The sequence below is a fragment of the Phasianus colchicus genome, chromosome 4 (genome assembly GCF_987193195.1).
Source record: "Phasianus colchicus chromosome 4, bPhaCol1.hap1.1, whole genome shotgun sequence".
Classification (NCBI taxonomy): domain Eukaryota; kingdom Metazoa; phylum Chordata; class Aves; order Galliformes; family Phasianidae; genus Phasianus; species Phasianus colchicus.
In genome coordinates this window covers 6,061,359-6,087,484 of record NC_143439.1, presented here as the reverse complement: position 1 = coordinate 6,087,484, position 26,126 = coordinate 6,061,359, and the positions used below count along the sequence as shown (strand labels likewise).

General features: G+C 36.8%; 1 protein-coding gene across 3 annotated transcripts in view; it reads left to right on the top strand.

Annotated features, from left to right (window-relative positions):
- SPOCK3 (SPARC (osteonectin), cwcv and kazal like domains proteoglycan 3) overlaps positions 1-18,158 on the top strand; it is a 153,133-nt gene extending 134,975 nt beyond the window's left edge. For all 3 annotated transcript variants that reach the window (XM_090138488.1, XM_031613840.2, XM_090138489.1), the window contains 4 exons: positions 8,251-8,472; positions 13,986-14,048; positions 15,109-15,246; positions 16,116-18,158. In XM_090138488.1, coding sequence (XP_089994614.1) covers positions 8,251-8,472; positions 13,986-14,048; positions 15,109-15,246; positions 16,116-16,288 — 596 coding nt within the window. In that variant the 3' untranslated portion in view covers positions 16,289-18,158. The remainder of the gene's footprint in view (positions 1-8,250; positions 8,473-13,985; positions 14,049-15,108; positions 15,247-16,115) is intronic.
- Positions 18,159-26,126: the final 7,968 nt, after the last annotated feature.

The following is a 26,126-nucleotide window of genomic DNA, read 5'->3' as shown; positions in this document are numbered from 1 at the left end:
CCCAGCTTAGTTTGTTCATTACTAATATTTTAAACGTTTGGGTTTCTTTGTGGTTTTTTTCGTGGTAAAATAATTCTGCAATGAATTAAAGATGATTCCTTCTTACCTGGGAATACTTTTCTGACTGCTGAGGTACGTACTCTGAGGTACGTTGGTAACAGAGGAATGTTACTTCCCTGATCCTGAGAAAAGCATAGTGTATATTTCCAGTTGGTTCACATATCTGCCATGTGTTCTTATCTAGGAGTAAAAGCAATGGAAAAAAGAGAATTGAGACTGTTGTATAAGCATTTATTGTATAGCAATACGTGTACCCAATAATGTAACTAATGTTACCACATCGTGCAGTTGAAGTTCAGCTCAAGCACTGTGTAGAGTTCTATTTCTTGCTGAGTAATCACTTCAGTGGAGGGACAAAATGATGATGGGTGAAAGAAGTCAAGAGGTCAAAAGTGCAGCTAAACTGTTTAGGAGCCTTTCATGGTTTTAGCTGGCATTGAGTTAATTTTCTTACTAGAGGCTCGTATGATGTTTTGGATTTTTGTTTAAAATAGAGGTGACAGCACACCAGTACTTAGATATTGCCAGGCAGTGCTTGCACAGATGCTCAAGCATTTCTCTTTCTTGTGCACTCCCTGGCCCCATGCTGGCAGTGCAGCACAAGAAGCTGGGAAGGGACAAAACCAGCACAGCTGACCCTGATTGACCAAAGGGATGTCCTGTATCATGCTCAGCAGTAAAAGCTGCAGTGAAAAACAAGGAGGGGGAATATGGAGAATGATGGCATTTGTCTCCCCATTTGACTTACCTGTGTCCAAAGTGGTTGGTTTGCTTTTGAAATCAAGTGGTCACGTCATAGTTTGGAAGAAAATATTGTGCCTCTGTGTCCCTGTAGAAACACAAATAAGAAAGAAAAAGAATGATAATCATTCAATATGGTAATATACTTTCTGATACTAATAAGAAATTCTTACATCTGTTCTTCAAGATGTAAGCTCTGATCAAGTCCCTCAGAAGTTGGGTTCCAAAGTCTTATTAGGTTGAAAATTTCAGGCATCTTAATTCCTAATGATGTCAAGATTAAAAAGTCCAGCCCCCACAGATGTAACAGCTACATCTAGAAACAAATCATGTAAAGAATTTCTTGATCATAAGAGACCTTATACTTATTGCTTGAGTTAAGGACCTATGCTTATCAACAGCTACCAAAAAAAAAAACAACAACAACAAAACAGCTACTTAAATGCAGCCTCCCCATTCGTAGTCCTAATTATTTTAGCAGAACCCTGGACTTGTTCACTACCATCGAGGAGTTAAAAATCTGTCATGGCATCCTCTTCCTCAGGCTTTTATTCTTCTCAGAGTTCCTTCTTTGCTGAGAAACTATTCTGAATTTTAAAAAGCAATTTGTGACATCCTTTCTGGATGTCTGTTTGCATTTAGTTTTTTTCACCTGTTTCAGTCTCCCTTCTGGCATTTGGGACAGGATTTATTTAAAGTCTTGGGCACACTCCTTCCAACCAAGGTAGAGAAGGTGAAAGTTGATAACACTATTTGGAATTATTTTAACTGTTAAATAGTTCACATTGATGGTTACATTCATGGCTGCTACTCCATAACAGCCCAAACACTAGTATTTAAGTTGTTGTTCTATTAGAAGCTTCAATATTCTGATACTAAACTAAAAATATAAAGCATCTACAATGTTGTGTTTTTACCAGGAGTTACGTAGTTGTTTATTTTTAACTGACACCTTTTTTTAGATCTGTATCGTATTAGTTATGCAAGCTAGAATGTGTGTAGTAATTGAGCAAATGTTATTTTCAAAATCTATTTGCTGCTCAAACGTATTCAGATTGTATGTTCCTAGAAGTTTCATTATTATAAACGCTATATAAGAATTAAATATTTTCCTTTTTCCCATTTAAGGTCTATCCAGATGACATAAGCAGGAAAAGAGTGCTTTACCCACGTTGTACTGTCATACTCATCATGTCCTTCCCTTGTGCATAGGGAAGTAAGGAGTTGATTTTGCCCATCTATTTAAAGTTAGTCTATCTCTGTATTAATTTTGTGAGATAAAACTCTATGGAATTAATGCATCAAATGTAAAGCATAAAAAATACTATAGTCCCATAAATATTTGTGCTAACAGTCTATTTCTGAGGAGTACTTGTACACCTTGTAATGTTGGGAACCAGAGGCCAGATCATAGAGAATATTCTTAGGAGTTGGTAATAATGTGGTTATTTGGTTAAAATACACAAAATAATTTTGAGTAATAACAACAAAATTCTGAAAGAAAACTCAAACTGGCTTGTCTAAAGCTAGTATGAAGAGAGATTGTTACACTAAAATTGCCAGATGCTCTACAAGCTCAAAGCAAGGTATGACTAATTTCATATAGAATAGTGCAAATAAGTAATCTCAGATATCTGTGTGGAGGTCTTTACTTCACTTTAACTATCTGAAGTTTCTTCTTGAAGAGACGTGATACAGAGAAATTAAATTTCCCTGGACTTCCTTGCCGAAGAGTATTTAAGAACTCCAATAAATAGGCAGAACTGGTAAGCTGTAGACTGTTGTGTACTACTTGGTTGTCTCCCATGCAGTCATTGCATAGTTCTAAGTTATAGAGTTTTCAGTTTTAAACATTCTTTTTTGATATCTTGAAAATACTGACTTGACTGAAAGCTTGCCTGCTTTTGATGTTATCTTTGACAATATCCAATATCTGAGTTGCAGTTAAGTTTCCTGGAGGGAAAAGGTTTGTCCAAGGACTTTCTGCATTGTCAGATTAGCCTACTCAGAATCTAATCTGAATCAGAATTTTAAGTTAATGCATGTTCACCTAAAATCGTGAATCTAAATGAACTAAATTTGTATTGTTGGCTGATATTTGTTTTAATCACGTGTACAGGCAGCATTATCCTTGTACACAGAGAAACAGATATAGATGGCTTTTTGTAGCACTGTTAACTTTATTCCTCCCTCCTCAGGTACCTTTTCCTTAACAATCTGTTTAGAACGCGGCCTTTGCAGAACTCATTTCATCTATACCCTCCACAATAGTAGCATGTTTAAAATTTTCAGCAATAGGCTCCAGCTTGAATTTTATCTTTTCCATAGAGTAAAATTCTCTAGAACACTTTCTGGAAAAGGAGAGACTTCAGGATTGGAACTTTCACAAATGTTTAAGGGACTCTGCAACTTCTCTCTACTTCTTTTCCATCCACATTTTGTTGTAAAATGAATCAGTACCTTTGGTACCTTCCGAGTGTCCTACTTGAATCCTGACTCTGCTCCCACCCGTGTAATTGTAGTCATCAGGAATATATTACAATTTTAGACAGGCTACAGAGAGTGCATGCCTAATGCTACCACTTGGTGCCAGGTGAGTCTCAACTAGAGCAGCATTTCTTGTCAGCAGCAAACATGACAAAAAGCCTTCACATCTGCTTAATTGTCCCCCTGTAGCAATTGGACAGATCAGTACAATGGGAAAGGAGTTATGTGTGATGACAGAAGGACCAGCATGATAGAAGGGTGCTATAAAGGAAGGGAAGAAGATTGCTAACCCTATCGAAGATTGTAGGTTTGCAGGGGGAAAGCTCCATTAGGAAGGTATCTCCAACCAGAGAACCTTCCACGGTTTGGCAGTCAGCCTGTAGATGAGGTGTGGGAGAGGTTCAGCCAAGCTACACCCCTTCTGGTCTCACAGCTGAATTGCCTTCACCTGTGCTCCCAGGGCTGACCCGGTCCTTTCCCCAGGTGATCAATCAGTGGTTCAGGCTGTGACTCAGCAGTTTAGTTGAGTTTAGTCCTTGCTCAGATCTGTTCTGGTAAAATTAGATTGGGAAGGAAAAGTGGTTCCCAGCTTGTGCGGTGTAGACCTCAGCTCTGAGGAAATGTTAACATAAAGTTTTCTGATAACCTATATATGCTTTAAGAAAAAAAAAACAAAGCATCACAAGTGCAGACCTTGCTATGCAGCTTGCTATCTGAACAAGTAAAGACCATAGTTGAGATGGTAGTTTGCTCTCAAGCATAGAGCACATTGTGTTTATTCACTTGTGTGATTTGGCAGTGCTTTTTACTGTGCTTGGACAGTGAGCTAGTGGCAGAAAGAATCACGCCTTTTGCTTCCCTTGGCACATATAAACAACTTTACATAATGCACTGTGTGAGCCGTATGTATGCTATTTTGATTTCCACAAACAATTACAAAAGCTATCTTCCTCAACATACACGAGGATTTATTTCTTATGAGCATAATAACCAAGCAAATAATCTGCTTTTCAATGTAAAAAATATTATGATTACCGTGAGTTGAAATTCTCTCCTGTAAAATAATCAGACGCGTAGGATCATTTTTTGTTGGTTCCTTTCAAAATAATGTTTTGGATGCTAATGTTTAAGCCATGAGCGAGGGGTATGGTTGTCATTAGTATTTCCCTTGGGATTGTTTTGGCTGGAGAAAGGAGCTTATGCTGGTACTTCCCATTTTTTTTTAAATCAAGTTCTTTTGCAGTGTATGCATTAGATGAAATAAAGCTAAACCCTTAATACTACTTCTGTTCACTTCTACTAGATTTACACAATGTTCAGAAATAGCTACATAAAAGCCCCCTTCATTATCATATATGGAAATAGATTTCAAATAAGCACTTAAAATGAGAGAATTTTGCCACTAATTCAGGCACCTGAGCAGCAGTTTTGCTCTCTTCAACATGATATTCTGGAACAAATTACTATCCTTTTGCTATAATAATTCTTCCCCTTTCTTCAGTTCATTTTTTTCCACAGCTGCAAAAAATGTGTAAGAACAGCATTCCACTTGACTCTTGAAATAAAAATACAGGTAGTCTGTGATTTGGAGCAATTTATTTCTCGTTCTGGGTCACTTAGTGTTAATTTACCTTGTGTCAAACCACATCAGGTGTTCTTAAGTGCTTTGACGTTTTTTTTTTCTGAAGCCTGCCACCTTTGAGAATAAGAGGTGTATTGATTTCTCAGTATTATAGTAGAGGTAGAAAATCATTGCAGAATGAAATGATCATCCCTAGTTTTCCCAGTTGCTTATATGACAACATAGTAATCTTTTAAGAGTAGATATTATGTACACGGAACTCAGGTAATGATCTTTGTGTGGTAGAACAGTTCCAGAGTAGGTGGACAGCTGGTTTTTAACTTAAAGTCATTTTTTGTCTCTGTCAACATGTGCCTAGTTTACTTCTAAGTACTTCAGCCACTTTTATTTATTTCACCTACACTAGAGTTTGACATAGACTTTAAGCATTTCTCTACAACACTGCAGTGCAACTTGTTGCATTTAGCAAAATGAAAGCAAAGAAGAGATGTGATTTTTCTCTATTTAAAATGCTATGATTGTAGATACCGAAGAAAGGAAGAATTTTAAATAATAGTGTACAGCTACCTGAAGGGATTTTGTAACAAGGTAGAGGACAACTTCTCCCAGGTAATAGCAATAGGATGAGAGGTAATGGGCTCAGATTGCACCAGGAGAGGGCACTGGAATGGGCTGCTTGGAAAGGTGGTGGAGTCACCATCCCTGGGGATGCTCAAGAAAAGGGGAGATGTGGCACTGAGAGATGTGATTTAGCAGGCGTGGTGGGTGTGGGTTGGAAAAGATGATCTTAGAGGTCTTTTTCAACCAGATACTAATGAATAGGTAGGTTATGACAGCTTTAATGTAAGTAAACGTTATTTTTCAGGCTCTGAGCTGACCGAAGAAGTTCTGTTATATCGAATTTTCTTGGAAAGCCAGAGGGACATCACTACTGGACACTTTTTTTTAAATATAAAAGCTGTATAGAAGAGAGAAAACTGGGGAATTGGAGTAGAGGATAAACTGAAATTGCTAGCTAATAGTGGAAAAATAACTCCAGAATACAACTTTTTGAAGACATGTAATTTTATTCCATACCATAACTTAGTGAGGCACAAAACCTTTGAAATTTTAAGTGGCCTTTCAACGTACCTCAGACAAATTCATTTCTTTTTATGATAAAAGTTGAAATTGACTACTAGAAATGAACAACCAGAGCGTTTAGTTGTTTTTGTTTTTTCCTTAGAAGAGTTTATTTACATATATAATACTTGCTCCTCATATCCTAGAAGACAATATACTTAAGGGTGTACTTTAGTGAATTTATTCTTCCAGCGTGGACTACATACACTGTGTACCAAACTTGAAAATGATACCTCTTTCACTGGACTGCTGAAAATTCCACATACTGATGTACTTTTCTGCACAGTTATCTAGTTTGACAACAACATTCATCCCTGAATACGCATTTGGAATGACTTTTGTCTTCTGTTCTTGCCAGCATCTTATTCAGTAATACTTCTGTCTTCTCCTCATGGTTGCTCTTTTTCTGCAACTTTTCTTACAATCTGGTGAGCTTGCAAGAATGCCAAAATTATGAGCACAAGAATAATTCCTCCCTTCATACAGGTACACAAAAGGCAGGATAGGAAATGTGCTTGATATGAAACATACCTTTCTGAATTCAATGTCTTGTGGAGAATCTCTAGCTGAAAGCAGGACTAGCAGAGGAAAGAGAAGCCTCTGGGAAGTGTTAAGAGGCCTTCAGGAGCAGAGCCTGGGAGGTAAATAACGTTACACTGAAAATTCATCCTTAGGAAAAAAAAAATGTGTTAAGGTGGAAGAATGTTCCAAAGTTTTTCAAATTGGAACACTTGATAAATAATTTTGATGTCTTTTACAGATGAAGGTGAATCACACATGTACTGGTATATCCTTGTACATGCAATCTCTTCTTGTCTGTCTCTGCTCTCCATAGACAACAGAATATGTTGTTTTCTCTTGGTGTTTGTCAGAAGCTGGAGAGTAAGGTAGAGTGTGGATGCTTCACAGTCATTTTTATGTTGCATTAAATGTATCTGTATAATCAGTACCAAAAGGATTTTTTTTTTTTTCTGTCAAGAAGAAATAATAGTGAATGCAACAAGCCAACAGGGAGCAAGATTAACTCAAGCAAAAGGCATCATTTATTTAGGATTTTAGGATTTTTAGGGAGAGGGAGTTCATGTGTTCGGGCATTTTCCTTTCTGAAATGGTTGTTCAGCCACAGCCTGGATGTTTCCACATGCATATATATCTAAGGAAATACAAGTTGATTTCTAAGTCAGGTTTCTGAATTCTCCAGTTTGACTCATTTTAGAAGTATACGGCTATTCTTCAGATTTCTTTATTGTTTTCTGAACAACAGCTCAACTTTAACAGTAGTAGAAGCTGGGAATTTCTGTGTGCTAAGTGGAACTCTCACATCATCTCATCTTTTCATTGCTTTGTTTTAGCTGAAAAGCTATTCAGTAAAACCTTGCATTCAGCTACATCTTCTTGTCCAGGACATACAGTCAAGTGCTTTACCATGTTCACCATGGCAGGACCCATGGCACACAAATAGGAAAAAATCTGTGTTAAGTGCAGCTCACATCTATATGAGAGGCCTGTCAGTTCATGAGTCTCCCCTCTGTGTCCGTAAGCAAGTCTGCTTGCACTTTACAGCTGATAGAGTACATGAAATCTGAGACCTGGCTACAGGATTAATTAATTCAGCCTCTTCTTGGTGGCCCTGTTACCAAGGAGCAGTTTAAGCAAGCTGTACAGGTAGATCTTGTACTGGAAACAGGCTGCTCTTAGTAGACCCTTTTTGCATGCCTCCCCTGATACGTACAGTGCACCAGGTAAAGCTAGAATGTCAGAACTTTCTAGGCATTGCTGAGACTGTATGAAGTTCCATTTTCATTCAGCTGAATATACATTATAGGAGGAAACAGGTGTACTCCAGTAAGTTGCTTGGTATTTAGTCTTCTATTAGTTTTGTGAACTTTGCATGCCACTTCAGCTTTGCTTCCCTCTCCTGATGTATAACATCACAAAAATTACTTTCCAGGAAATTGTAGATCTTCCATTACAGTATATACTACATGTGCTACAGGTGTAATATTTGACAAGAAGGCTCTAACTGTTTCTGACTGTTTTGAGGCTGATGACAGGATTTATTTTAAGCTATTAACTTAATGATTTTTTAAAACGGAGTGTAATTTATACATGGAATTTCAATGGCATGCACTGCTTATGTACTGTATCCTCGTAGCACTGGAGCAGTTTCTATGATACAGCGTGCCTTTGTGGTGGCTGAGCTCAGCACCTGCTTTATCTTTCCTGTTATCTGACTTATTTTTATTTTTGGCTCCTAGGATTTGATACCAGCATTTTGCCAATTTGCAAGGACTCCCTGGGCTGGATGTTCAACAGGCTTGATACCAACTACGACCTGTTGTTGGACCAGTCAGAACTTGGAAGCATTTACCTTGACAAGAATGAGCCATGCACAAGGGCGTTCTTCAATTCCTGTGACACATACAAGGATAGTTTGATATCTAACAATGAGTGGTGCTACTGCTTTCAAAGACAGCAAGGTAAAAGATGAGAACAGCCTGCATATTTGTATGACTGATGTTACTGTAGTGCTCCATCTTTTCTTTAACGTAGGAAGATTATTACAGTGAACTACAAGCTCTTTAAATGTCGTACTGTCAATCTGTGTGCAGCTTTTTGATCTATTGTGAATACCTAAAAAAAGAAGGGGGGGGAAGAAAAAGCTAAAGGGAAGAGTTTGGTGGAAATTCAAGGATAAAGTACAAAGGAGTGGCAAAAGCTTTTACAGCAGTATTGTTTTACGTGCTGATTTCCAGTATTTACACAGAGGAAGACGACCAAAATAAAGAACAAAATTACTCACTTTACTACTTTCCCTATTTACTTTGCCTACATTATAAAATAAACATTTTATTGCTAAACTAGGGTATCTTAGTGGGTTTTTCCTTTTTTGGAAGTTTATTACAATAACTGAATTAACATTATGGATCAAGTTGTTTTTTTTTTTTTTTCAGTCGTTTGAACCTAGAATCAGATGATTTTTCACTGCCTGGAAGGATTTTTCTTTTTAATGTCCTGATGTGATTTGTTTAAACAAATAAACACAGTGTATAAGTATTGATTTTTAGATTTAGCTGAGTCATCACATGAGTTATATTCAAACAACTTGTGAGGAATTACAGAGTTTACTCAGTAAATATTGGCTGAAACTGGACAGAGTTGCCTATTCAATTTTCTTGCTAATATGAGGGGGATTTTAGAAGGGATAAATAGCAACTCAGATCCAAATCTCTACATGTATTGACTGTAGAGGAGATAAGAGTAATGATATGGTGGAAAACTCCAAAAACTGTTCAATGCTTTTGAAATTTTTAATCTCTTTTTGTATATCTTATGGTTTTAAAGCTTCCATGATAAATTCCCATTAACATTCACTATCTATGGTTGGGCTCTGATTTCTGTAGAAATAAAGGTGTATCAGGCTATGTATACCAGCTGTGTAAATCTGAGCAAAAATAAAGCTGCACTTCTTTAGATATCCAGTAACTGCCTTCTTTTCTTTGGTAGTTTTACCACTAAAAAGTTAACAACCTTTCAAGCACCTTGCTTGCTTTATTGTAGAATAATATTCATTTTTAAAAGTAGTGCACTGCTACCAAAATTAGTCAATAAAACATTACCCTAGCAAAGTTGTTCTTAAGTAAAGAAGATGGAGTGTTTTGTTTGGTTGTCTTTCAAATAAACAGAACCCCAAATCAGCCTAATAAATATCTTTATTCTTTGGAAGACAGCGTAGTTCTTCTTAATAAACACTCAACAAAATCTGTCTTTTTTCCTGAAGGTGTAAGGGGAAAAAAGTGCTTGTAGTCTTTTGTCATTTCTTGTTGTCTTGCACAACAGTCAGAACTTCCTAGTGTATGTGGCTTACTGAATTCTCTAATTATTATTTGTAGTATTGTAGCATCTTTTAACAGGTTCAAGTTTAGCTATCTTTCACCTCACTGAATAATAGAAATAAGGCCTTTTACTAAGCCTTTGCAGATAGTAAGGAATTGGGTAGGTAGAGAAACTCAGTGTTTTCTTTTTGATGTTCGCTGCAATAAGATGAGATTAACAGAAGACTTCAGATCATGAAGGCAACTGTCTTATTCATTGAACTTAGGTGTTTTCTGGGTACGTTTACAGTTTTACAGAAGTGTTGATGAACCAAGTTTAAAGTGAATACGAAACTTAGTTAATGATATTTATCATACTGGGATAGAAATTCTATTCTACTATTCTTAATTCCATAATTTTTGCTTAAGTCATTGTATCAGTTCATGACTGTTGGGATCAGACAGTTACTTGCAATTCTTTGTTTGCTTTCTTTTTGCATGAGGTTTATTATGGTGAGTTAAAGTACACTAGCCCCATTACTGCTCAGTACTCACATCTAGTCAATACAAGCCATTTCTTACAGTACTCAAATCTCATCTGTCTTGTTCTTCCTGTAAAAGCTGTCCCACTTTGGCTGCTGCTTAATTTCTTACAAAGGGCTCAGTGCCTATGTAAGAATGCCCATAGGGCATTGCATTTTTTTCTTGGCCTTATCCTGCTGTAAATGCAGCTTAGCATTTCTGCAGTACTTCAAAACCTGGACTTTGCTAGTGCTCTGCTGTCTTCCCACCTGTTTTGGTCCTCTTGCCCTCTGATTTCAATTAAAATTGATGCAAGTGCTTCAGAACTTTTTTTCTTAGGTCCTTGATGCTAATTTAACACTTCTTTCTTGTCTGAATGCTGAGACACTTCACTGGCCTTTTTACAGGTTGATTATTTCTTCTAGTACTCTATTATTATTAGAAGTTTTGGGGTTTTTTTGCATTGTTCCTTGAAAATAGAGGAGGAGAGTACCCACTTTTACTGGGAATATTAATGCTTGGAACATAAGTATTGATTTACTACAGGCCTCTGTATGGGTCTATTAGGCCAGCATTTATCTTGGATGCCTTTTTCCTACAAGCTCTTCTGCCTATCAGGAATGAAAAACTACTTTGTGACCTTACAACTAGTTTGTCTTGCAAAATAGTGGTTAAATGTTGTGATTTTTATTTGTTGCATCAGTCTCTTGAGACTGCAGGGCGTTAAATATGAGCGTAGGTGGTTTGAGAGAAAGATATAATGTGGGCTGTATAAGTGAGATCCCAGGAAGGTTTCTCGAAGTGTAGTATTGACCACTTCAAATCTCTATAGCTAGAGCCTCAGTTGTCCATGATCAATTATATGTACTTGACTGCAAGTGGAGACAAGACACAACGTGACAACTTTAATGTCAAAAACTAGGGGCTCTGCAAAATACTGTCTACTTGATGCATGGAAAATCTGTTTTGTAATTGAATAAGATAGAGGATCTGAAAGCTGAAGGCTCGCTGTTTGAGCAGCAGCTCCTTGAGGCATTACTGTTGAGTATCCTAGATATTCTTTGTGTAATCTACCAATTTTCCTCCCATTGTTCTGTGAACGTACCTCTTCTTGTAAACCAGAGCTTTATCATACAAACCCTGCACCACCTTTCGACGTAGCTGAATATTGATGTCTCAAAGTCCAGTATTAATAACATGAGATACTCTGCTGTACATCAGCACTTCGAGGAGTGAATAAATGTGGGTGGCCAGTAAGTGGTTCGTAAAACACTTGGAACAACACAGTGATATTGTCAGAAAATTCCTGTCACGTTGCTGGAAATGGGTTAAGGATGGAGATGATGAGGTCTCTTGTTTATATTCAGACTGTCAGAAAGACTTTTCTGATGTCAGGTTCATTTCAATTTCAAAGGAAGACTCAACAATTATTTTTGTACAGAATAAATCTTCTTTGGTCATGACTCCCAAGGCTGGTTTTCCACTGAATCTGCTTTGTATTGAATTAAGTTCAGAAACCTAAAAGAAAGCTTTTTCAAAAATCAGGAACTAAATGGAAAATGAAACATTGTCATTTGGGGAGAGTTGAACAATTATGAGCTATGAACTACAACAAAAACCAGTTGAGCTTCCAGCCTGCCACTTTTTTTGACAGTTCTAAGCACAAGAGTGTTTTTAATATTAATTGCTAAGAAAGTTTTGCCACCTTTATCCCGAGAAGCAAATCTTGAATGTGTACCTTGAAGACTTAGCTTCTATAAAGAATTGTGAGTAAGTAGGTTTCTCATATTGCCTTGTTACCTTTTGATTAGTGGTATTATTTTTTTTTCTAATTCTCCTGCCAATGATCTGTAGCTGTAACTGAAGGGTTTTTGTAGGCATAGCCCATCACTTTTATAAAATATATAAACACATTTCTAATTTACATATATTTTTTCCATAGAACACAGTAGATGTATCTTTTTTGCTAGGCTTGTTCTTCATCTGCGTATTCCCATCTTCTTTCGTAGATCCTTCTAGTCTGTGGGACTTCTTTGTGTGAATGGCTGTAACCATTCGAGTTGAGGGCAGTCTAAAGTTATATGTGTCTTTTAGTGGATGAGACATGTAGAGAGCACTTAAAGTATAAAGCCAAGAAAAATTAACAAGTGGTTCTTAATGAGCGGTTATGGATGTCTTGCAGTTTATATTTATTCTGTTAGATAAGATGTCATTAATAGTATCAAAAGCCTATTGGTATATCCAGGCCAGATGATGAGACTCTGCATTGACCATAAATTTATTTTTGATCCTGTTACTCTGTGTAGTTATCACTAATGTTTGAGCATTCCCACAAGGAAGATTTCTTTGCATATTACATTTTTGTCAGTCCTTCACCCTTTTGTGAATCCTCTGCTTCTCCCAGCTGCGTCCCAAATTCTTTCTCTGTTGACTACATGATGAGAATTCTTGTTTTCACTTGGTGGAATTCAGGAAAGGCTGCCTTGGACTTTGACCACTGAAGTGTTTTTTTTTTAGCTTACACAGTGACTGATTTCTGGTCAGAAGGTCTTTTGCTAGTGTGCCCAAAGCTAAGCCAATCTTACTCATCTTAAAGTAACTTAGATTTGTTTCCTGTGTGCGTGGACAGAAGTCATTTCACAAGGAAGCCTTGAGTAAATTACATGGAAAAGATTATTACAAATAACCAGAGTCTTAAAATGAAAAATGAACTTAATAGCATGTGGGATTCTAGTGGAGATGTTAGATGTTATCAGAATATAGTCTGGGAACTTTAAGCTGAAGACACACATGTGAGTAAAGCCACTAACATTAATACTGATTCAGAATGAGAAATGCCTTTGTGCTAGTGGCACAGTGTATGCAATATCTGGATTCAAAGATCAGTACTTCACTGGCTTAGCTTCACTTATTTATTCAGCAGTGATGGATATGTGTTTGTGTCTTATTTCCTTCCCATTCATGGAACGTACTCTGACTTTATAGAGAGTAGAAAATGAAATGATTCAGAGCTATAGCTGTGACCAATGGAAAACTTATTACCTCTTCTGTCTCTTATCTGAAGTTTGGGCACAGTTTTAAACTGGATTGCTAAACAAAGAGCTTCATACCCATGGAATTCTGTCTTTAATTGGGGTTGCAATAGAACCGCAATCTTGCAAATTTCAGTGAAGAAAATTCTTATTTAGTTAATGTCATATTTGAAGTTCAGAACTTAAACATGACTTGTAACAGAGACAAAAGGGTAAGAATTAAGAGCCCTTAACCAATCTAAACCAATACTTTTGCAAGCTTTGCAGTCACACTGATCTCTGTATACTGATGAAGTAGGGTATGATAGAGTAACTGTTTCATTATTGCATTTTGAAATCATCAGTACCAGTGACCAGATGTTCACTTACAGCTGGGTTAACTGGCAGTTGCTTTCTGCTCAAATCCGTGGTTGTGTGTAGTTTCCTAATTCCAGAGCTGTGGCGAGCTGGATTAATTCTTTCAGAGCTGAGAATGTGACTGCTAAGGCAAGATCTGTTGTTTTTTTTGTTTGTTTGTTTTTTAAGATCAGCAGTTAGGGAATATAGCAAACCATGAGAAGTTAGTCGTATGCTTTTCTTCCTAGATACCATGTAATATGTTCAACATTTTTCATGTCCTTTTAGACCCACCTTGCCAGACGGAACTCAGCAACATTCAGAAGCAGCAAGGAGGAAAGAAGCTCCTAGGTGAGCCATAGATCATTCTTTTGAAGGTTTTATTGCTTACATAAATAATCCTAGTGAAACAGCAACATAAAATCAATATTAATCCAACAAAGATAGAGAACAGTAAATTCTAGTAACAAAATTTATGAAGTTTTTGAAAGCTATTAAACTTAGTTTTATTACTGTTCCTACTGAAAGATATAATGTCTGTTCTATTAACCTAATAGAAAGTATGTTTTTATGGTTATAGAGTGGAGAGGCAAAGGCACTCCTAAATTAGTGTGTCTGCTGATCCTTTACTTGTATCCTTCTTTAAGCAATTGGAATCTTTGTTGTTAATCAGTTTATACTGTATTAATATCACTAAAATGTAAGATCTTCGTTTTACTCTTAGCCTCAGTGTGAAAGCTGCAGTGAAAGGCTTAACCCAAAGTAGTCAAAAGTGTATTTCTGCCAACAGTGGTTTCTAATAACTCTAGACTTCGAAATGTTTTGTGCAGTGTTGTTTCTCCATTTTTTAACTTTCTTTCAAAAAGATGTCTTTCCTTCCAAATTAAAAACCGTGATTTATACAGCCTTAGGAAAGCCAGTGCCTTACAGAATAAGTCCATGATAATGTCTCTGCTTGTCAGTTGTTCTTGGGCTGGTTGGGCCCAATTCTTTGAGTAATGGATTGGAGGGACCCACAGACCAACACCCTGGGAGAGGGGAAGGGGAAAAAGGGTAGAAGATAGGGAGGTTGGCCTACAAAGAAAACAGCAGCAACGAGCAATGGGAGAAAACTGACTTATTAAGTATGATAGTGGAATGTGAGATAACATAATATAATACAGTATAATTGGAACTGAAGCTAATAAATAAAATGAGTGTCCAGAATGAAAGATTTTGGACAAGACTAACCAGTCCAAAGCTGGTATCCACTGTACTCTGTTGCTTATCAGTCACTGCTGCTTAACTGAATCTGACAGAAGAAAGTAAACTGGTCAGTGGAGAATCTGGAGTCAGGAAAGGTAGTTTCTGCTGTAATTGTTACATTGGTCAAGAGGCATTTATGTCTGTATCTGATATGTATATATTCCAGGGCAGTACATACCCTTGTGTGATGAAGATGGTTATTACAAACCAAGTCAGTGCCATGGAAGCGTAGGGCAGTGTTGGTGTGTTGACAGATATGGCAATGAAGTAACAGGATCCAGAACAAACGGTGTGGCAGAATGTGGTAAGTTAAGAAACTTCTGTGGACTTAGTTTGGAGATGTTACATGCTTTGATGGCCAACCAGGCCACATTCCTTCACAAATGTATGGCATGGGATGCAGCTACATGGATTTTGATGTAAATATAATTTGTGATTTTTATTACTTTGTTGTTTGCAACCCTTATGACTATGTCAGTTGTTAATAGACCTCATAGATGTGCTTTTCATAGTGTAGGTAAACTTAGGGAAAATTAATTACCTGTAACAGCTATTGAAATGCTTGGTGACATCTCTTTGGGTAATCAGCTAGATTTTTTGTTTTGTTGGAAGGAATTCCCAAGAGTTTTTAGCACATTGTCTTCCCCTTTTCCCCTAAAAAGCCCTGCAACTTCCAGGAATTCCCATACCACTTTTATTTTATGTCCAAGACATCAAAAATGGAGAAATGCAAGGCTTTAATTGCCATTTCCCTTCCTTTGAGAGGTGCATAGTCTGAAATACTGGGTAAATTAAACACATATCAGTGTCATAGCAATTGACATACCTTTCCATCTAATCCAGTTCTGGGTAGTTGTACAGTAGTTTTTGGGGTTTTTTTTCCTGGAGTTTATTATATTTCTGCAAGTCCATAACATTCATCTCCATTTGTTAAAATTGGGAAATTCATCCCTTCTGATATGGATTTCCTGTTTAAAAAAAAAAAAAAGTGTTTTTATTGTGTAATTATATTCTATGTGAAAGTTTTTTTAAAAAAAGTAATTCTCCTGAAACTAAGAATTTTGCATCTCTTTTGAATGCCTGTGAATATGACACTATAAATATGGTACGTATTATTCTATGAATGTATGATATGGTTTGTGTGCCTCTCATATAACTATCATGCCTTTTTAGCTATTGATTTAGAGACGTCAGGGGATTTTGCTTCTGGTGATTTCCATGACTGGACAGATGATGAAGATGATGATGATGAAATAATGAATGATGAAGATGAAATTGATGACGACGATGAAGATGAAGGAGATGATGATGTAGATGATGACGATGATCATGATGGATACATTTGATGGTATTAGGAGGGTCGATGAATTGTACCTTTCTAAAATTCACAATATGACATTTCACAAAATCCCTTTGCTCTTCAAGATCAAAAGGATTCTAACAAATGTGTATATTTTGTATGATTATTTCAAACATTGCAGCTGGAGTCATAGACTTTTTTGTTTAAATAAGAATAATTATATTATGTGCTTTTGAGTTTTTAAATGCCTTTGCGCTGAAGAAAACACATTGGAAGTGTAGCCTGAAGAAGAAAATGTTATGTGCTACTGAAGATATAAATGATATAATGTAGAAAACACACTATAAGATCAGTCTTTTTTTTTTTAAAACTTCTGTGAAAAGTTATTTGCCCTTACCTGGACCTGTGCATGTCCTCTTTGATGCACAAGTAGCGTCTTACCAGCCTTTAATTAACCAAAGGTAAGGAGATAAATTAACAGGAGGGGAAAATGAACAGAGTCCTCATTTGTGTTTGCATTTGGAGTTATGTTTTTTAACAGGACGTGGCTAGGTTCTTGAAAGGATTTTTCAAAAGCAGTCTCATAGACGAGCACTAATTCTGTAAATTAAACATTTTCTTGACCTACCTTTTTTTTTTCATGTCGAGGTTGTCTGGGCTTTGTGGTTATTTACTCAAACGTTACTTCACCCTTTGTTTTTCAGTACGTCTCTCTAATCAGATTACCATAAAATATTTAACGTGGGGAAAAATTGGAGTAAAATTATATTACCTTTATATATGACTGTATTTCAGAGCATTGACAGTTGCCCCAGCTTAGTTTTTAAAAAGTACATAATTATACCTTTTATTTTCTAAATTCAGGAAATAGTTTTGCATCTTTATCTTAATTCATGTTGTTTTCTGTTACTAGTGCAGAAACTTAGCGAAAGTATTGTAAAGGTGCCTTGCAAAATAGAGATAGAGAGAGATTTTAGCATGCATACCAGTATAGGTTGTTAGGCAATAGCTAAGCACACCCAATTACCAAATTAATGCCAGTATAGGTACTGCTGCTGGAATGAAGAAAATGGATTATTTTTTTTCCTATTGTTATGTAACTACCATGTGGATTAGATCATAATTATTGTGTAGAGTAGCACTTAAGATTTGACTGTAGAGAAAATTTCTTTAATCACTGTATTTATGTTAGCATGTTAATTAATTGTGTAGACATTTTGGGACTCCACCATCTTCATATCACATCTATTGCTTTCTGCCCACAATAAAGTTGACTTGACCTGTACAATGTAATACTACAGGTTGTATGATTTCAAAACTGGATTACTGGTTTCCCATCAGTAACTAAAAGGAAAATCAGTTTATTTGAATTAATTTTTACGCATTAAATACAAAATCTAATGTTTATCCTATGTGATATTGAAAAGTATACTGCATTTTATTTTTTACTGTTTCTGTATAGTTTGCAAAATAAAGACTCTTGTAACCAACTTTTTTGCCAACATAGCCCATCATTTTGAAATTTGTGCATAGTTTGAAATTTTGAAACAGAAAAAATCATGTTTCAGATACATTTCATCTATAAAAACGTGTATTTATTTATATTAAAAGCATTTTTTTATTATTTTATTTCCAGTAAATAATTTTGGATTAAGGCAAAACCCATAATGAACTTCTATTTTTCTGTATTTTTTTCTGAATTTTCTATAGATTTGTTATATACTTCTATGACACTGTCTTCATTATATAGTAAAGAGAGACCTACTTCTGTTTAAACTCCATCATAATTTGTGGGGCATCGGTGTATTATTTTCTTAAATAAAAATGGCTAGGGGTTTGCCAGTCCAATACAATGGGATTTTATCAGAGAACAGTTTCTTATGGATGAAATTAACTGATATATAAATTGATTTTAAATAAAGAAGCTAAAGATAAATTGTTGTCATTATTGGCTGATGTAGCAAATCCTGTTTGTTGTTTTTGTTGTGATTTTATTTTTCCTGTTACAACAAATCTCCATTAGATGGCAAAGCAAAAATCACTTCTTTAAATCCTGTAATTTTGGGAATTAAAGCATAAAAGGAAAATTTGTAGTTTGTTTAGCTAAGGAAATCACAGTGTGAAGACTGAAAATGAGCTGTCGCACAGAAGAGCAGGAAAGAAGTTTGTATTCTTTCTTCCCTGAAAATTCCACATTGAAAAGGAAGACGAAGAGATGTGCCTGGATTTTAGTCCTTGAGTATCAACTACCTGTCATACAAATACGACTAGGTAACTAAATCTACTAAAGAACAATGGAGATAGGGGGTAATTTTAAAGAATTTTTGTGGTCCGAAACTAAAGCATTAACAACAAAAATCTGAATTTTCTCATTCATGAGGAAAGCTGTATAGTTGGAGACTTTCTTTGAAGACATCTTTCCTTCTGGGGTAGGGGGAGCTAAATCTGAGTCTATGAATTAATGTTACAATGTTGATTTTGCTTTTGTGAATTGTGGGCTACTACTCTGCATCATAAAAGAAATGCAAGAAATCAAGAGCAGGTATAACAGAGAGGGCAGAGGGTAAAAATACAAAATCAAAAGCCATTCAAAAGCTGCTTCTTTCTATCGTATCCAAGCAGCATATCCCTCCAAGTGCAGTCAGGCAGAAATAGGGAGCCCTTGATTTTTAAAACTTTATAATAATTTTTATGGGGTCGTTGCCTTTTTGTGTAATTTTACTTCTTTTCTTACAGTTGTGCACATTTCTGTGTACATACAGATACGCAAATATATATATAAATATGGAGATTTTTCAGGTAGTGATTAATCTTTGTGCTTTTCTAAGAATGTGTGAAAATACAATCCTCATATTCATTGAAAAGAAGTACTGAATTTGATTAAATGATTACATAATCACCCAAGAGAATATTATTTTTTTTCAGGTCAGATATATATATATATGCTTAGTTTAGAAGCAAGGGAATTACTGTCATTAATTCACTTTTACAAAACCAGATTACTGTGCAAGACTGAGAAGATGAACCATAATGATAGTATGAATTTTTTTTTTACAAGAACTGGATTTCTTTAATTATTTTTAAAGAATTAAGTGCCCTGGTGGAATAATAAAATTAGAGAGTTAGTTATTTTATGTTTCATAGGTAACTTTAAAAATGTTTGTATTTGCAGGGTTTCTTCATTAGAATAACACTTTTTTTTACCGGATGCTGCTAAAAATTGGACTTAGAGCTGTGGTAGCACAAGCTTATTTGAAATACAGTAATCATTTTTACATTTTTTTCTACCAACTTAAACATAGAATTAGCAAGTAGTCCACAATTTTGATTCAAGTGGTTTAGCGGATGCTGCGTCGTTTAGTTCCAAATTTCCATTTGAAGAAACAGATCTGAATAGCAGTCTAGTGGATTGGAAGAATCTCCAGCTTAAGCAGTTAACAATTTTGTCATTTCTGATATCTGAAAAGTGAGCAAAACAACCAACAACCTTGAAGACAGTGACCAACCTACGTGCTGAAGTAACAGGGTGACCTTTTGTCGCGGGTAGAACTCCACTGACGTGATGTGATTGTAGTCATTGTGCAGGAGTAGATGCAGTTTGCCACGTTGTTAGATCAGCTAGTGAAATGGCAGTAGAAAGAAATGGCTTTCTGAGGTTAAGGATCCAGAGCAAGAAGAGAAAAGAAACGTTCTTGTTTACACTAAAGGTGATACCTTGCCTTGAAATCTTTGTTGTGTTCCAGATCGAACTGCTTCCTGAAAAGAAGAGTTCAATACGCCATCTGTCTGATGTCTCAAAGGTGAGTTCTACAAACGAAATGCCCTATTTTTAAAAAAGTGTCCCTATTTTTAAAAAGAATCTCTGTGCTTTATTAGCAGTGCAAAACAGTTTTATCTCTCTTCCCCAGTTTCCCATATGACCCCATAGAAAATTATGATTAAAACTTCAGAGAGTGGTATCCATTTCAGTTACCTGTCTGAAAGTAGGGCAAGTTAATTATTTTTCCCGAGCCTGCAGAAAAGCCAACAGCACATGCTGCTATTATACTATTCATCAGGCAAATGCAATTTCAAAAAATCTGTCTATACCCATCAAGGCAGAGAGGGTGTGCACTATAGGTCTTTCTATTAGCATGAGATGCCTGTTTTTAGGAGTACTCTCAAATTCCTTTCCTGTTTCATTGTCTACCTCACCCACTTACGTAAGGACAAGTTTTGGTGAGGTTGCATTGTCTGCTGGGCTTAGTCTGGGTGAAGTAGAGAGGACTGGGGCTCTTCCATGGTTCTGTGATGCTCCTGATGAACTTCCAGTTGCCTGATGGGGATGGAGGGCCAAGCTACAATTTACCCAGTTTTAAGCACTCCTGAAGTGGTGTTGGACAGAAGACTTTGTTGATTTTGTTTCAAAACTTGCAGAGATTACTGATGTTTTCTTTCAAAACAGTCAAACTGAAATTGACAGTAAAGCAATAGCTGTAACTAAGAGCACAGTTTTACAGACATGATGCTGAAATATTTTTCCTTTCTGGTGGAGAGTAATGCGGTTATTTGGAAGTGCTCTGTGGTTAAGAATCAGTTGCTTTGAAGTATTATGTAAAACTTATTTGGGGCTCACTCAGTTTTACACTTCTATTTGTATTCCTTAGTGCTTCTTGGTGATAAGGAACTAAAACTGGCTTTAAGACAAAATCTGTGTTCTGCATGTGTTGAAGTTCATCTGTTTTCTGGTGTAAATGTTAATTCCTGATGAAGACAAAATCTATAGTTAAATATGTCACCGTGATAATTTCGAGCCAAATCTCCCAAAGCAAAAACTATAAAATTAATCTTGGTTCATGTGAGGCATGCTTTTTCTTTTTTCTTTTTTTTTTTTTTCTCCCCACTATGGAAGAAGTGGTTAAAAACTAAGAATCTTTAGTGCCTCATCTATGACAGCTGCCTGGCAAGTAGAGCTGTATGTTTAAGTTCATTTATTTGTTTTGGCTTGGGAAGCTTTCATGTTTGCTCAGTGTGATTCAAAGCTGCAGTCATGAGTTACAATTGACTGATCAAATGGATTTTGCAAGTTTGTATGTTAGTGCAAACTCAGATGAGAGGCTGCACTGTGTGAAATGGCACTGCAACAGCACAGGATGTTAATACCAGTTTGCTGATGTGCAAGTGAACTTGAGTGAAAAAAGCATGATAAGCAGGAAGATTTGAGGGTTCAAATAGAATAGTGACCAGCTTATGACTTCTAAACTATATACATAAAACCACGTGGGCTATCTCACATAGAGCTTGTGTGGCTTCATAGTCTGAGGAATGGAGAAGAAGGCTAACTAAAGGGGCGTTAGTCTGGTCTGTTGAGCTTACCTCACTTCATCCTAACCAGGAGTAGAAATATCCAGGTTTCCCTTCTCTCTATGGAACCTGTGTCTCTGAAGACTCCAAGTAAGTGAGGGGTTTGTTATTTTGCTAAGAGTACATCCTAAGAGCCATTCAAATTTTGTAAGGCTTTGTAGCTCTGCAGCATGCCATTCACATCAGGAATAGCACGTGAGTGCTGACAGCAGTGCAGTGGCCACTGCAGCACGTCATGGCACAAAGCATCTGTGGGCAGTTGCTGAAGATGCTACTGGCACTTTAAGGAGTTCCTCAGAAGAAAAACATAGCAGACATTTGCCCAGATGTGGCCTGATACACGCATTACAGATATTTGCCTGAGTGAGTGCAGGGAATGGTACAGTGCTGTTTACATCAATGTAATGGCTGCCTGCTTAACTGATCCCTGGTCATATTCAGATTCCAATTATAATGAAAAAGTGAGTGAAAGAAGCTATTTTTGCTCCCCTTTTCAAATCTGAAATATGTGTCTTTTACAGTTAATTAGAGGTCAATTTATCTAAAATTCTCTTTCATTCTACTGTTCTTGGAATACCGCTAAATAACAACTGGGAAAAGGCTTATAAATCTTGAGCAACAGGAATAAAATAGCATGAAATTTCTATTATTTGCTGCACTACAAGGAGAGGCCTTTTCTCTTTCTCTGTGCAGATAGAAGCCTTGGCATGCATCCCCTTTAGTGTGCAGGGTGCAGCGGAGCACAAGTCTTATGAGGAGCAGCTGAGGGAGCTGGGATTGTTCAGTTTGGAGAAAAGGAGGCTCAGGGGAGACCTCATGGCTCTCTACAGCTCCCTGAAGGGAGGTTGTGGCAAGCTGAGGGTCAGCCTCTTCTCTCAGGTAATGATAGGATGAGAGAGAATGGCCTCAAGTTGTGCCAGGGGACACTCAGGTTGGATATTAGGAACAATTGCTTCACAGAAAGTGTGGTGAGGCATTGGAACAGAGTGCCCAGAGAGGTGGAGGCACCACTATCCCCAAAGATGTTCAAGAGCTGTGGAGATGTGGCACTCAGGGATGTAGTTAGTGGGCATGGCGGCTATGGGTTGATGGCTGGACCAGATGATCTTGGAGGTCTTTTCCAACCTTAATTCTGTGTATATGGCTGTTGAAGTCAGAGTTGTTGTAAATCAGAGTGAATGCCACAAGGTGAGCAGTGCAGGCTTTCAGGACCCTGTTGAGCAGTATGTCCCATCTCTGTGCTATGCTGCCCAGTGCATCCCCACAGCCATTTAATTGTGTTGTCATCTCTCTAAGGAGGGATCAGCTCTGTCACAGAGGAAGGATTTGCTGAAGGAGTGTTGCATGACCTTAGAGGTTCTGTGGTAGTGCTGCTGCTATTACTTTCCTGGATCATGAGACAAAAAGAATGTGATGTAAACTGGATAGTCATCCCACAGCTGTGGCATCACTGTGTTCTTTATTTTCTTCAAGGACATTTGCTCTGACAGGTGCACCAACTTAACATTTCTTCTGGTTGGTCTGTAGATACAGAATAAGTTAATTTTTCCCATCAGATTGTCTGCCTCTAACAGAAACAAATGTTGTGTTTATAAGGCTAGCTTCTAATTTAACTGCTTCACTTTTAAAGTGTGCTTGGCCCAGATGTTAGAAAAAGGAAAAAAGTGACATAAAAGGGGAAAAAAAAAAAAAACAAGGCAGAAATCTGAAAAATAGTCCTCTAGTGAGGCTATGGAACCTGCACGCTGTTTTTCTAACGGGCTCTGTTAGTCCTGTGATCTGTCTGCACCAGTCCATAGCCAGTGCTTTATTTCTGGAATGCTGACATTAGAGCTTGTCAGCTGCTCCCTCAGAAAGCTCTGATTTTCAGTAACTTCCTTTGCTTGGATCCTGGAGCCAAAATATTGATCTTGAAATGATGACTGCATCAAAACACTGCAGAAGAACTTGCAGAGCTCTCTGAATGCCTTCGTAGTTATGTTGCTAAAACATGCACGCTAACAAGGTGATTTTAAATTCACAATTATCCCAGCTGAAGCTTAGTAAGGTTTAGTAAAGGTTTAGTAAAAATATCTGCTGCATTTACATAGACATATGTGAATCAATTCTTTCATGCACTAACTTTACACTCATGGCAAGATCTAAATTAAACATTTCTGATTCAGAACTGGATAATGAGTTAGATCTGTACACAGAATTCATTAGGAGTGTTATTTGAATGCTTGATGACAACAACAGACTGTATAAGGAATTATTTGGGAGGGAATGAAAAGAAATGAGAGCAAAACCCAAAGAACAGTTTGTTACGTACTGCTGCTGTGTGCTGATCTGCAACTCCTCCCTGTCACTGAAGGATAGAGTGTGTCTAAAAAAGTTACAGGTAAAATTAGAGGCCAGTCAATGGTAGGAGGTGTTTGTACGTAGAAGAGAGGAACAAGCTGAGTCCTGGTGTAAAGGTATAGAAGTTGGAGTTACATTAGAGTATGGTGAAGTCATAGGTGACTTAGAGAAAGTGGATACAAGTTTTTCAGATCCACTTGAGTTTTGGAGGAACAAATGCACTTGGCACTTAGGATATTTCTGGGCACGCTGTAAGAATACCAGCATGTTTACATTGGGACACAGCTGATCAAAGATACTGATATTTATTGAGCTTTTTCATTACCTCATCAAAGACTGCACAAACTGCCATTTAGTAAGAGGCATAACAACTAGAGCAGTACTAGCAGATACTACCTTGCAAATAATAAAGAAAGAAACAAGAATGATTGTTATGCAAATAGATCATTTTTCTGCCAAAGCGTGTTATCCAGCATATGATCTAATTCTGGTGGTAATCTGAGCCCTTCCCTCTGAATTTTATAGACCAGATTCTGTTTTTAGAATAGATGCTGTCATTTATTCCCTAAAGAGAGTTCAGCAGGTTAATACATGGACTACAAACATTAAAAAATGTACCTATTGAAGACTAACAATCAAACAACAGCAGCAGAAGCAGGCCATTAGTGACAGTAACATTTCTGCCTCTTTTTGCAGAAAATGAATACTTACAGCTGTGCTTCTAGCCTCTAATCGGGTGTCCTGCACCATTAAATGGCTTCCAATCTTTGAGCTATATAAACCTATAGCAGATGCTAGCTGTTCCCCTTGAAGCTGTCTGAGAATCAAAGGAGAGCTCATGCAAATCCTTTCTGTGCTAGGAGTCAACCTTTTGGTGGCATCTTCTCAGAAGTCTTGGGAAGCGATCAACACGTTTTCAGAAGCAACAGTCTTGGCTACAGAGGGAGCAGGCATGACTTCTAGCTGTATCTCTTCTAACTATACCAAACTGTAAAACACATTTTTCTTTCTTCAGAAAGTGACTTTACTGATGAGACTTATTTTTTGTTGTAAAGACTATTCACTGTGCTTCTATTCTCTTAAGTTATTATTTCTCATAACTCTTAGTCATCTACAGTAAATTTTCCATCCTCCCTCTCTTCCCCCATATTACGTCTATTTTTCCACTAAATATTTTCAGTTTTTAAAGAATTACTGCTGCAATCAGGAAACTCCTGTGTTACTGTCAGTCCCATTATTTCATATGCACAACAGATCTCTTTCTGCAATTCCCGTAAGACCTTTCACATAAGATTTGAGCAGCAACAGATGGCCAGCTACATCCTCAATGGGAACTTGCAGCTGACTCAAAAAGTAAGTGTTCTTATACTTCACACCATGTTTTTTTTTTTTTTTTTACATCTTACTCCATCTTTTCTTTGCTGTTCTGCTTGTTCCTCTGACTTGTTTCTTGAAAGTAGGCTTCTTTAGTGAAATTTGTCAGACGTCCAAATAATCAGGTCTTGCTATTGTTGACCCTCTTGGAAGTCAAACACAGAGTTAGAGAAGATCTCCTGGGAAGTTTCCTTGACCTTTTCTTTTATTGGCTGAGTATTAGGACTGAAAAGCCACATCTGGATTAAGAGGGAAAAAGAAAAGCATGACCTATTGGCTGGAATTTGTATTCTGTGTAAAATCTTACATAAGTTTTGCATCCATTGGTATTAAAAAACTTACAAAAATTGTAAGCTTTCCTTTCACCAAGTTACATGGCATGCATAGCACTTGAGAGACATAGAGGAATCAGTGGTAATTCATTCTGTCATGCTTGTGAAGAACGAAGCCTTTATAGTTGTTCAAATCAAATATATTCTTTTCATGAGAAATCATTTATGTCCTACTCCTTTTAAAATCTGGATTTTTATTTCAGTCTCAGTTAAATGTTACAAGTTTTGTTGAAACTTATTTACTTGTCTTTTTATTACTAGTAGGAAAAAAAAAAAAAGTAGTTAAAGGCTTTTTAACTAAAGCAATCTTAAAAGATTTTATTGCTTTTTCATTCTGCCGCTTTTTTTCCCCAAATAGAGGCATACAAAAATGTAATACTTAATTTTGGAGGTGGTTTTTTGGGTTTTTTTTTTGTTTGTTTTTTAATCTGTGGGTAACTGGGCTTGCCACCATCTGCCAGGTCCCATAATGGAAGTATTATAATGCCATGGTGA